Source organism: Gorilla gorilla, chromosome 5 (genome assembly GCF_029281585.2).
Source record: "Gorilla gorilla gorilla isolate KB3781 chromosome 5, NHGRI_mGorGor1-v2.1_pri, whole genome shotgun sequence".
Classification (NCBI taxonomy): Eukaryota; Metazoa; Chordata; class Mammalia; order Primates; family Hominidae; genus Gorilla; species Gorilla gorilla.
The window spans coordinates 132,378,313-132,392,074 of record NC_073229.2 but is presented as its reverse complement, the minus strand read 5'-3'; the positions used below and the strand labels follow the sequence as shown (position 1 = coordinate 132,392,074).

Genomic DNA, 13,762 nt, shown 5'->3' with positions numbered 1-13,762 from the left:
ATTCCAAGTTTTAATGTTTAATATTTCTCAGGAAAATGATATTGAATAAAATGGGTAAAAGCAAATATGATTTCTTTTTTTCAAATAGTTCAGTGTCATTTTATAGAGGTAGAGTCTGTGTAAATTTTCCTTAGAACTCTTTGTCTTGTCTACTTTGGCCCAGTTGAGGTCTTTGCTGACTCACACTTCAATAACACTTCTTAGAACCTTGTTGCTATTACTTCCTTCCTTTCCCTCATCGTCCTATTCCATCTTCCCCTCTCCACACACTTAAGCCAAGTTTCTATTCCTCAATACATTTTATAAATGTCAGTGTATTTCCAATTTTGTTTTAGTGACACATAAGTTTTTTTCATCACATATATGTTCTTGTAACAGAAGTTTCATAAAGCAGTAATGACCTCACTCTGTGTGATATGTGCTGATATTCTTCAGATTAGCGTTTTTAAATGATGGCCATGATCCACTAATGGGTTGCTGCCGGCAATTTAAAAACACTGTTACATGCCTGATCTTCTCTTAGAATAGAATTTGGTAGCTTTGGCATCAAAATAAATTAAAGCAAGGTCTCACTCTGGTGTCTCTCATTTCAGCCCTGCCTCAGAATGACATCAGAGGCAAGGAGTCATGGAAGGACGTGGTGTGCTCAGAATGATGAAAAGTTATTTTGTGACTAGAAAGTAGGTAAAAAGGTGTGGGTATGGTAGGAGTCCTGAACTAGATGAAGACTAGTCTGTACTCATTTCTCAAGTTTAATAAGGGTTTTCTTTTTTTTTCTGTTTCTAGCCTAAGATAAAAGTGGCTGCATATGAGCACAAAATATGCAGATCATAGCATTCCAACAAAAATGTAAAGAAGGCCGGGCATGGTGGCTCATGCCTATGATCTCGGTACTTTGGTAGGCTGAGTCAGGAGGATCTCTTGAGCCCAGCAGTTCAAGACCAGCCTGGGTAACATAGTGAGGCCCCATCTCTTCCAAAATTTTTAAATATGAATAAAACTAGAAATACAAAATCTGTGTTAAGAAAGCTCTCAAACTTTACCAAAAGACCAGACCTAAATAAAGAGGGGCCAGGTGCAGTGGCTTACGCCTGTAATCCCAGCACTTCAGGAGGCCAACGCGGGTGGATCACTTAAGCCAAGGAGTTCGAGACCAGCGTGGGCAACATGCGAAACCCCATCGCTACCAAAAATACAAAAATTAGCCAGGCATGGTGACATGCACCTGTAGTCCCAGCACTCAGGAGGCTGAGGCAAGAGGATCACTTGAGTCCAGGAGGCAGAGGTTGCAGTGAGCTGTAGTCTTGCCCCTGCCCTCCAGCATGGGCACCAGAGCCAGGCCCTGTCTCAAAAAAAAAAAAAAAAGTGTAATACTGTATTCCTTGTAATACTGTATTCCTCGTTTGGAATGTTTACTTTTGAAGATTTTTTTATGAACATTTTAGCTCGTCCTTTGTGTTCTAGGAGTTACAGGTAGAGCTATGAACAAATTAAGGTCCCCTCTTTTATGGTACTTATATCCTATTAGGTAAATTGCGGGGGAGGGGGTTGTTGAAGAGAAGGCAGGAAAAATATAGTAAAATATATAGATGTCAGATGATGAGAAGCTCTAAAAAAAAAACAAAGCTAAACTAAGGGAAGTAGGAAGTGCCAGGGGAGCCACTCTCACATAGAGCAAAAGGGAAGGCCTCACTCTAGGTGACATTAGCAGAGACCTGCATGAAGTAGAGCAGTATCTTCTAACTTATTTATAAATTCATAAGATTGTAGTAGAAATTTCAGTAGGGCTGTTTATAAAGTTGCAGATTTATTTATGAGCTTTAGAATCAGAAAAATCTCAAGAATAACCAAAAAATATTTTCAGTATGTAGTGGGCAGCAGGTTATTTGTTCTACCAGACATGAAAACATCTTTTTTTTTTTTTTTTTTTGAGACTGAGCCTCACTCTGGAATGCAGTGGCATCATGTCGGCTCACTGCAACCTCCATCTCCTGGGTTCAAGTGATTCTCCTGCCCCAGCCTCCCGAGTAGCTGGGATTACAGGCACCCACTACCACACTCGGCTAATTTTTTTATATTTTTAGTAGAGATGGGGTTTCATCATGTTGGCCAGGCTGGTCTCAAACTCCTGACCTCAGGTGATCCGCCCTCCTCGGCTTCCCAAAGTGCTGGGATTACAGGTGTGAGCCACTGCGCCTGACCCAAAACATATCTTAAGGCTATAGTAATTCAAACAATGTGGTGTAGTCATATGGCACTTAATGATGAGAATACATTCTAAGAAATGCATCCTTAGGTGATTTCATTGTTTGTGCAAACATCATATGAGTATACTCACACAAACCCAGGTGGTGTAGCCTACTACACACCTAGGCTATATGGTACAGCCTATTATTACTCCTAGACTACAAGCCTATCCAACATGTTACTGTACTTAATACTACAGGCAGTTGTAACATAGTGGGAAGCATTTGTGCATCTAAACATATAAAAGATATGGTAAAAAATACAGCGTGGAAGATTTTTTTTTTTTTTTTTTTTAAAGCATGGAAGATTTTTTAAATGGTACACCTGTATAGGGCACTTACCATAAATGGAGCTTGCAGGATTGAAAGTTGTTTTGGGTGAGTCAGTTAGTATGTGGCGAGTGAATGAGAAGACCTAGGACATTACTGTTTATTACTGCAGGCTTTATAAACACTGTACATTGAAATTTATAGTTTATAAAATATTTTTCTTCAATAATAAATTAACGTTAGCTTACTTTTTAAACTTTTTACTTTAACTTTTTGACTCTTGTAATAACACTTAGCTTAAAACACAGACACATTGAACAAATCTACAAAAATATGTTCTTTATATTCTTATTCTATAAGCTTTTCTCTATTTAAATTTTTTTAACTTTTTCTTAAAAATTAAGTCACAAATATACATAGTAGCCTAGGCCTGCACAGAGTCAGGATCACCAAGACATCTCTAGGCAATAAGAATTTTTCACCTCCATTATAATCTTAAGGCACCACAGTTATTATCTTAAGTGGTCCATCTCTGATGGGAAACACTGTTATGCAGTGTATGTTGCTTTAGGTTGGGCAAATAGATTAGTGGAATGTAATAGAGTTTAGACTTTGACCCATGTATTTATAGGGAATTTAGTTCATAACAAAAATAGCATTGTCATTCAGTGGGAAAGGAATTCAGCAAATGGAGTTGAAATATTTGTCTATTAGGAAATAAAGATTTATATCTCACTATATTACAAATTACAGATGGTTAGGAGATTGATTGATTGATTGATTGACAGAGCCTTGCTCTGTTGCCCAGGCTGAAATGCAGTGGCGTGATCATAGCATACTATAATATCCTCCAACTCCTGGTCTCAAGTGATTTTCCTGCCTCAGCCTCCCAAGTAGCTGGGACTACAGGCATGGGCCACCATGTCCAGCTAATTTTAAAAATTTTTTTGTAAGGATGAGGCTTCACTATGTTGCCCAGGCTGGTCTTGAATTCCTGGCCTCAAGTAATCCTCCTGCCTTGGCCTCCCAAAGTGCTGGGATTACAGGCATGAGCCACCGCACCTAGCTGAGAAGTGTCTTGATACATAGGCTTTGGGCTTTGCTTGACGTACCATGTGGCACACTGGAAATGTTTAATAAACTTTTGCTGAGTGTGTATTTTGCTTTTTTTTGTAAATTTTTTTTTTTTTTTTTTTTTAATTTTTAGTAGAGACGGGGTTTCACCGTGTTAGCAAGACGGTCTCGATCTCCTGGCCTCGTGATCCACCTGCCTTGGCCTCCTGAAGTGCTGGGATTACAGGCATGAGCCACCCCGCCCGACCGCTTTTGTTTTTAGTAACAGCTTTATTGAGATATAATTCACATACCATGCAATTCACCCATTTAAAGTGTATAATTCACTGGTTTTTAATATGTTCACAGAGATGTGCAACCATCACTATTTTAGAGCACTAGTCAATTTTAGAGCATTTTTATCACCCAATAAAAGAAACCCTGTCCGCATTAGTAGACACCGCTGATTTCTCCCCAACCCTTCCTCACTCAGCCTATGGCAACCACCTGCTAGTCTCCTTTCTCTGTGGATTTGCCCATTCTGGGCATATGTAAATGGAAGTCCACAATATGTGATCTTTTGTGTCTGGCTTCTTTCACTTAACATGTTTTCACAGTTCATGCTTTTCTAACATGCATCAATTACTTCATTTCTTTTTATTCCTAAATAATATCCTATTGTATGCTTATACCACATCTTATTTATACACTTATTTGGTGGACATTTTGTTCTACTTTTTGGCTGTTATTAGTAGTGCTGCTGTGAACATTTGTGCATAGGTTTCTGTCTGCATGTGTTTTCATTTCTTTTCAGTATATACCTACCAGTACATTGCTGGGTCATAACTCTTTTTAACCTTTTGAGGAATTGGTAGACCGTTTTTCCAAAGCAGCTGCATAATTTTACATTCTTACCAGCAATGTGAGGTTCTACTTTTCTCCACATCCTTACCAATTGCCTGTCTTCTTTATTATAGCTATCCTACTGTTTGTGAAGGGGTATTGCATTGTGGTTTTGATGTTTATTTCTCTAATGGCCACTAATGTTGATTTTCTTTTCATGTACTTATTGGTCATTTATGTATCTTCTTTGGAGACATCTTTATTGAGAGCTTTTGCCTTTTTAAATGGGTTCATCTTTTTATTATAGAGTTATGTCGAGAATATATAAGACTCTTAGAGTTCCCTATCAGATACATAATTTGCACATATCTCCCAGTCTCTGGGTAGTTTTTCACTTTCTTGATGTTGTCCTTTGAAGCACAATACTTCACATTTAACATTAGACCAGTTAAATATATTGAGAGTTAAATCCATGTGAAAGTTTTACTCGTATTACAGTATTGCAAAGAACAATGTAATCAAGTTATTTTGTGGTGTATTAGTACTTTTAACTAAGATCTGTTAAACTAAGCTAGAAATTAGCTGACATGTATTATGGTCAGATCTTTTAGCTTTTATTCTGGTTTGCTTTAGCTTTCAATATATTGTGCTCACCAGATATTCTCCTATTTCTCACCCCACATGCACGCACATATCTTTGCATTCATGACTTTTTAATTAGTATTAGAATTATTTTTTTTTTTGAGACAGTGTCTAGCTCTCGCCCAGGCTGGAGTACCGTGGTGCAGTCCCGGCTTACTGCAATCTCTGCCTCCCAGGCTCAAGCAATTCTCCTCAGCGTCCTGAGTAAAGGGGTTACAAGCATGCACCACCATGCCCGGCTAATTTTTTGTATTTTTAGTAGACACAGGGTTTCACCATGTTGGCCAGGCTGGTCTTGAACTTCTGACCTCAGGTGATCCACCCACCTTGGCCTCCTGAAGTGCTGGGATTACATATGTGAGCTACCGCACCCAACCTGGTGTTAGAATTCCAGTTAGGTGTTTTCAGACTGCTTCAGCAAAAATAATTTGATGTAGAAGAGAATCTTAGCTGGATGAGCCATTTATGATTTTTATAGATCATTAATCCTGTTGCCTACCACCTCCCCATCCATTTGAATGACTAGTTTGAATATGTTAGGAAGAGTGTATCTCTACAGAGGATAATGCATAGCTATCCTTTTCTTAAATTCCCATTATATATGAAATTTATATATATTTAATTATATACATATTCTTACATTTTTTATCATTTTCCTTCTTTCTTTAACTGACATCCTTGAGCTATACTTTTCTTAAGTTTCATGCTAAATTCTACCCTGAATTAATGGTGGTCATTTATTTAACACAGTGGTTCCAGAATTCTTTTTTTAAATAATAATTGTGTAGATACAGATATTTTTCCCTGCCCACCAGATAGCCATTCTACTGGAACGTAATGGTTAGCATTCCTTTGTTTCTCAGTTATAGAAGGTCCCTGCAGATTTTAACTCTCAACTAAACAGATGTTAACATGGGGGTGAGATCTGAGAATGCTAGCATAAATTTACAGAGACAAATCCATAGATATCTTCATCATTGGTCATCTGAGGAGAGTAAATCTAGGAAGGGATTATAAAATTTATTTGGACATTTGGTTTTTTTGTTTTTATTTTGTTTTTTGTTAATCTATATGAAGTCGAGTTGCTCTTTCCCTTTTTTACCCTATTGAATTTTGTTTGAGGATAAACAACTCGTTGTAGAAACTATATCAAGGGTTTGAAGTTTTAATTTTTTTGAATATGTGTAATTTGTATTATTGGTGAAAAGAAAAATATGTATCAGTTTACTATATATATTTCTCCTTGTTCTGATTGTTTGCTTACACATTTCTCTGTTTGCGTTTAAAGTAAGGATCCAGCTAAGTGGTTGGTCATTTAACAGATATTTGAGCTTCTGTTGTATGCCCAGTTTTTCTTAAAATAACCACAAGAAGCCTAAGACAGGGGTCTTGATTTGAAGACATTAGTATGATAGATTGATGGTTTTCCACCAAAGGCAGTTTTATCCCCCAGGAGACATTTGACACTGTCTAGAGACATTTTTTATTGTCTCAACCGGGGGTGCTATGTTGTCTAGTGGGTAGAGGCTAGGGATGCTGCTAAAGAAAAGAATGCCAGCCTGGTCAACACGGTGAAACACCATCTCCACAAAAAATAGAGAAATTAGCCAGGCATGGTAGCACGCTATGTGCCTGTAGTGTCCCGGCTATTTGGGAGGCTGATGCAGGAGGATCATCTGAGTCTGGGGGAGGCTGCAGCGAGCCATGATCGCACCACGGAACTCCAGCCTGGGTGACAGAGCAAGACCCCATCTCAAGAAAGAAAAGAATGCACAAGAAAGCCCCCCAGTACAAAACTTATCTGATTCTCAGTAGTGCTAGGGTAGAGAAACCAAACTAACCTGTGAAATAGCTAGGTGCTATTTAATCAAAACAAGTATTTTGAGCTCCAGAATAACATTTTTAAAAATTTATTTTTTTTTTAAGACGGGGTCTCGCTGTCACCTAGGCTGGAGTGCAGCGACATGATTTTCGTTCACTCCAGTCCTGAACTCCTGGACTCAAGTGATCATCCCACTTCCGCCTCCTAAGTAGCTGGGACTACAGGCTCACACCACCACACCCAGCTAAGTTTTTTTTATTTTTGTAGACATGTGCCCAGGCTTGTGTCAAACTCCTGGCCTCAAGCAATCCTCCTGCCTGTCTTGGCCTCCCAAAGTGCAGGGATTGCAGATGTGAGCCACTGCACCTGGCCCAGAATAATATTTGAGCTCCAGATAATTCCCAGAAGGGAGAGATCAGCAGGAGTTGACCCTTGATTAGGCTTTGAAGGGGAAAATTTGGGATCATCCTATAGTGTGAGAAGGGAGAAATGACAGGTCTTTGGGAAAAGACAGCAGGATAGGGCATTTGGGAGAAAGTTGACTTGTTTCTTAATTTAGGAAACAGAATAGTGACAACTAGAGTTATTGGTATTTTGTCATCACCTCAAACACAAGTAGGAAAGACTGTATGCAGATGGTAAGAGATTGAAGAAACCAGAAATCTTTTTTTTTTTTTTTTTTTTTTTTTCCAGACGGAGTCTCACTCTGTAGCCCAGCTGGAGTGCAGTGGCGTGATCTCCACTCACTGCAAGCTCTGCCTCCCGGGTTCATGCCATTCTCCTGCCTCAGCCTCCAGAGTAGCTGGGCCTACAGGCGCCCGCCACCATGCCCGGCTCATTTTTTGTATTTTTTAGTAGAGACAGGGTTTCACCGTCTTAGCCAGGATGGTCTCGATCTCCTGACCCTGTGATCTGCCTGCCTCGGCCTCCCAAAGTGCTGGGATTACAGGCGTGAGCCACCACGCCCGGCTGAAACCAGAATTCTTACCTAACCATGTTGCAGAGAGAACATTAACATTTCTTCATTTAATTGAGAGTTGATTTTGATTTCTGCAGTTTCCATTGCAATAAGGCATTGCCTTCTCCAAGTGGCATCACAAGTGTCTGAGGGGCATGGTAACCTTTATTTCAGTGTTGTGAGTGTTCTCTTTGTATACCTGGGCTTTGATAAGGCCAAGAAAAATGATATAAGCTATGGGCCCTGCCTTTGAATTAGGAGCTTTTGTCTGATGGGCTATTCTGCATTTGTCTAAACATTTGGTCTTTTTTCAGTGTATTTTTTGCTCTTTTATATTTAAACTAGTTTGACCGGACGATGGCTGTCATAGTGAGGACATGCTTTGTCTTCATGTTGTGCTCTATAAATTTTCACAACCCAGTCATCATGATCAAGGAGTTTCTGTCTTCACGTTTTAGGTCGTAGTTCCCCCGCTCCCTGGGAAAGCGTTTTTGCGTCAGCTTCCTTTTAGAGGAGATGATGGAATATTTGATGACAATTTTATTGAAGAAAGAAAACAAGGGCTGGAGCAGTTTATAAACAAGTAAGTGCTTCCTATTCCTCAAAGTGTAGGACTACTTTAAGTGACTACTTGTAGTTTAGATGTTAAGCTAAACTGCACTGTTGCCTTTTCTTTCAGCCATTTCCTAACTTTTCATATCATTTAAACAAAGTAAAAGTATCTGACAAGTTGAATATCATGTGATAAATATTAACACATTTGAGTGATTGAAATGAGCATCTTTGTGTTGACCTAAGTTTTGTATTTGTTTTTCTTGGTTAATTTATGCAAATTACATTTAAAATTACGGCATTTAAAAAATACAGTTTTACTTATGATTCTTTCTGATTTAAGGTATGTTCTAGCATGAACAATAAAACTTACAATATACTTGCAATCATCTTGTTTGATTGCAGATGGAGGTATTAGCATGTCTTGTATAAAGGTGCATGTTTTTAATTTTCATGGTAAAATGTATTCTTTTGAAAATGTAAGAAGACTTAGGATTGTTTCTTTTTTACTTTAGAAACTCTTGATAAGCTCAAACCAATATTTTTAGCTTTTAATTTTATTCCCATTTGAAATATAGCTATTTTGTAAAGTAATAGAAAGCCAGAGTGATAGAAAGATTTATGCCAAGAAAGACCTCACTGTAATTGTGCATTGGCCTTAAACTAGCAAAAGTAAATCAAATCCTACAGAATATGGTAATGTGAGCTTACACTGTAAATTTTATCTAGTGATTTGAAGATCCATGAGTGGTAGATAGGAGAGAAAGGGTTACATAAAGCCCTTGGCTATCTACTGTAGCACTCAATATTCATTGTCTGTGAATCTATTTTCCTTTTGGAGAAGGCAGTACTATATTAGATTGTTTTTTTTTTTTTTTTTTTGAGACAAAGTCTTGCTCTGTCGCCCAGGCTGCAGTGCAGTGGTGCAGTCTCAGCTCACTGAAACCTCCACCTCCCAGGTTCAAGTGATTCTCATGCCTCAGCCACCTGAGTAGTTGGGATTATAGTTGTGCATCATCGTGTCTGGCTTATTTTTGTATTTTTAGTAGAGACAGGGTTTCGCCATGTTGGCCAGGCTGGTCTCAAACTCCTGACCTCAAGTGATCTGCCTGCCTTGGTCTCCCAAAGTGCTGGGATTACAAGCATGAGCCACCACGCCTGGCCTATATTAGATATTTTTAAATTCTGAAATAGTAGTCTGGTTGCCCAGTCTGGTTTTAAGCAGGCAAAAACAAACAAAATACCTGGATATTTGTGCCTGTTTTTTTAGTATTTTGGGCTTTTATTGAACTTCATTGTATTTCTAACTTCAATCCTGTATCTTCTCCTCTTTAAAATAGACTCTGGCCTGGTACAGTGGATCATGTCTGTAATCCCAATATTTTGGGAGGCCGAGGTGGGCAGATCACTTGAGGTCAGGAGTTCCAAGGCCAGCCTGGCCAACATGGTGAAACCCTGTCTCTACTAAAAATACAAAAATTAGTGGGGTGTGGTGGTGTTTACCTGTAGTCCCAGCTACTCAGGAGGCTGTGGCAGGAGAATCGCTTGAACCTGGGAGACAGAGGTTGCAGTGAGCCAAGATCACACCACTGCACTCTAGCCTGGGTGATAGAGCAACACTTTGTCTCAAAAAAAAAAAAAAAAAAAAAAGATTCTTAGGATCAATTGACATGCTTCACTTTTAACATTAAAATTAATTTAAGTTTCTTATGAATACACCAGCTATGATGTAAAGCTAATTGGGTACATGTGCCACAAGCAGTGAAAAATTTGTGATTAATGTTTTCTTAATTAGAGTTGTGAACCAAACAAAAGAACATATACCATTAGTTGATAGTGCATAGCTTTATGGACAGTCCAGAATAATACTTATTGGTAAACTGTACATGATTCTGAGCCAGGCACAGTGGCTCACGCCTGTAATCCCAGCACTTTGGGAGGCTGAGGTGGGCAGATCACTTGAGGTCAGGGATTTGAGACTAGCCTGGCCAACATGGTGAAACCCCGTCTCTAGTAAAAATATAAAAATTAGCTGGGCATGATGGCACACGCCTGTAGTCCCAGCTACTCAGGGGGCTGAGGCACGAAATCACTTGAACCCAGGAGATGGAGGTTGCCATGAGCCAAGATCAGCCACTGCACTCCAGCCTGTGCAACAGAGCAAGACTCCATCTCAAAAAAAAAAAAATTATACATGCTTCTCAACTTTAAAATATGTGTTTTGAACTCCCCCACCTTGTATAAAATATTGGACTAAATTTATATTTTTTATTCTCAGGGTCGCTGGTCATCCTCTGGCACAGAACGAACGTTGTCTTCACATGTTTTTACAAGATGAAATAATAGATAAAAGCTATACTCCATCTAAAATAAGACATGCCTGAAATTTGGCAAGAAGGGGCAAAAACGTGACTATTAATGATTGATAAGCACCAGTGAAGAAGTTCTAACTTTTAGCATGCTGCACAGAAACTGGTATAACATGCCTTCAGTATACTAACACTCATATGCTCAGTTTTGTTTTGTTTTGGCAGTTGACAAGAAGTTAATTTGCTTTAGTAAAAATCCCTCATTCCAGCCTTTCTATATAAATAGCTCTTTCTTGCTGTTTTAATGTGGTGCACACTATAGCCTCACAAACCTGTTATTCCAGTGTAATCTGCAGTGTCGTAACTAAAGTTACTGGCTTGGTCTTATTTGCACAGTTTTTGCGTCTTGTTTGCTTCTTGCATCTGATTAACTAGAATATTTCTCTTTCCCCCTTTTAATGTGTGATGTCACTTGCCCCCATTTATGTGTAGGAGCACTACACCATTGGCTTCCAATACTGCACACATAAGATACATACTTGTGTGCAGAAAGTATCTTCCTCCAGGCTTGTAATACCCTTCACATGGAAGATTAATGAGGGAAATCTTTATATTCTGTATAAAAACAAAAGCAAATTTATATACTAAAATCATTTGTCTAAAAATTTAAGTTGTTTTCAAATAAAAATTAAAATGCATTTCTGATATGCACTGATTGTGTTGCCTCCAGCTTTTTTTGCTCTCTATGAGTGACTACTTAAGTCACTTGTTGAGAGGGATTATTTACTAATTATATATTTCTCATTCCTGTAACTCCATTCCCTTTAAACAGTGGTGATATCAAATATACTTCCATCCATTGAATGGGGTATTTTCAACAACAACAAAAGTGATATACTAAAAAATGTGTTGCTTAAGGCTTATTGAATCATTTTGAAGCACTTTGTGTATTTGAAAACTGCTTTATAATCTCATTTATTAAAAGGACTTTTAAAGATAAAATACCATTTCTCCTATTTTTCAGAAGTTTTTTCCTAGTTCAACTGAGTGACTTGTTTAAACAAACTTAGCAAGGGTGTAATAACTCTTCTTAGTCAGCAGGTTTGTGCTTTCTCTTTAATTTGGTTTGGGATAGTAGCACACTTTATCCTCTTTAAGAGAAGGGCACAATCTTCTAGCCTGACCTGCAAAAATGATAAGATACCAGAAAACACATGACTTCTTGCTGCCTAACTTGTGTTGTGTTCAGACCTTTCAGCCAGAATGTGGTCTCTAGTTTGTACAACTTCTGGTGGTTTGGGAACCCATTGTGACTTGGAGTTAAATCCCAAGGTAAAGAAATTTTGTCCTCCTACAGCAGATGCGTCTCCTCTGAAGATGGATCAGTCCATTTAAAAGGAAACAAGCTTAGGTCTTGGCCAAACTAGGATGTCCACAAGCAGATAGAAGTCATAGGAAGAAGTCAGAGTTGCCCCATAAGGCCTTTTGTTGCTCAAACAGTATTTCACAGTTCCCTAATACTGGATGTTTCAATTACTGTAAAGTAAGAAGGTACAAAGCTAAACAACATGTAAATTTTATTTCAGTGAACTAGAGAAGTAAAGTCAGAGGCTGTCAGTTTTGGGTATGCAGAACAGAATAATGGTAGCTCTACAAAACCAAATAATTCTTTAAAGCAGTGGTTCTCGGCAAGGCACAGTGGCTCTCACCTGTAGTGCCAGCACTTTGGGAGGCCAAGGCAGGGGGATTGCTTGAGGCCCGGAGTTCTGAGACCAACCTGGGTAGCATAGTGAGACTATGTCTCTACAAAAAGTTTAAAAATTAGTTGGGCATGGTGGTGTGTGCCTGTAGTCCCAGCTACTTGGGTGGCTAGGTGGAAGTATATCTTGAGCCCAGGAAGTTGAGGTTGCAGTGAGCCAAGATCATGCCACTTAATTCTAGCCTAGGCAAGAGTGAGAGACCCAGTCTCAAAAGAAAATTTTTTTTTCTGTTAAACATTAAAATAAAGCAGTGGTTCTCAACCAGGGATGATTTTGTCCCCCAGGGGACGTTTGGCAATGTCTGAAGATATTTTTGGTTGTCTCAACTAGGGAATGTTACTGGACTCTAACAGGTGGATGTCAGAGATGCTGCTAAACCTCTTACAATGAACAAGCCAGCCTCCCACAACAGAAAAATGTTAGTAGTTTCAAGGTTTCCACTCACCGTGGAGTCTTGATTTTGATCACTTACAGACAAGGAATAGCGTGGTTTAGGATGGCTTGTACTAGCCTGCCCACTTTTAACCTCTACCACAATTTCGTAAGGGCAGGCATGCTCTTGAAAAGTCAAGGGTTTTAAAGTAGGTGAAAAGTTTATTCCAGGTAATGTGTTTTTGCCTAATGGAGGAAGGTGCTTTTCAGTGTTATCTTGTAGGAAATTGAGACCATGGTTTATAGTGAAACTATGCCTTTAACCCGCTGAAGTAAAAATGCAGGTGCTCTTAATTCTAACTACATAGGAGGGGGTTCCAGAATCCCTTAAGAATCTTCCTAAAAAAAAAAATTAATTTGGCAGTGAGTTACAAAGCAATAGATGGATAATTCTAAGGAATGTCAGGCTCTGTGTCCATTATTCAAGTATTTAATTGCCTTGTCTCAACTCCTGCCAGTTATAAAGGGTCAATATCAGTGGTAACTTTATAACTTACATCGAGGATTACGTGTAAAATTCATAGGACAGTGTTGGAACATATAAAAGCATAATAATAGTTATCAGTTGGCAGTGGTAGTCATAGATATAACAGTAGTAGTAGCAAATGGTACCACTCTTACTCATTTGCCATGGCAGTTCCAGAATAGGTTTATCTGGTATTTGGTTTCCTACCCAGAGGTTCTAACATGACCCCTGGTAGTGATTATGACTTTGGGGAAGGGGTGTTAGGGGAGGAGGAGCATCTCCTTTTTATACATCCCATGGTTTTTCCACTCAGCCCTCTTTGCTAGGAGGCCACCCTAGATTAAAATTCCGTCCTGTTGCCTCCGCTTGCTTTGCCTTTTTTGGTTACATGAGTGGGGCGAATATGGCC

General features: G+C 38.9%; 1 protein-coding gene across 3 annotated transcripts in view; it reads left to right on the top strand.

The window, feature by feature from the left end:
- The window catches only part of SNX3 (sorting nexin 3), a 49,552-nt gene extending 38,146 nt beyond the window's left edge, over positions 1–11,406 (top strand). Inside the window, exons 3-4 of one of the 3 annotated variants that reach the window (XM_031012420.2) lie at positions 8,293–8,417; positions 10,665–11,406. In XM_031012420.2, coding sequence (XP_030868280.1) covers positions 8,293–8,417; positions 10,665–10,770 — 231 coding nt within the window. In that variant the 3' untranslated portion in view covers positions 10,771–11,406. Of the gene's footprint in view, positions 1–593; positions 681–8,292; positions 8,419–10,664 lie in introns of those variants that run through there. The other 2 variants (XM_055390723.2, XM_031012421.3) reach the window with 2 other exon arrangements.
- Positions 11,407–13,762: the final 2,356 nt, after the last annotated feature.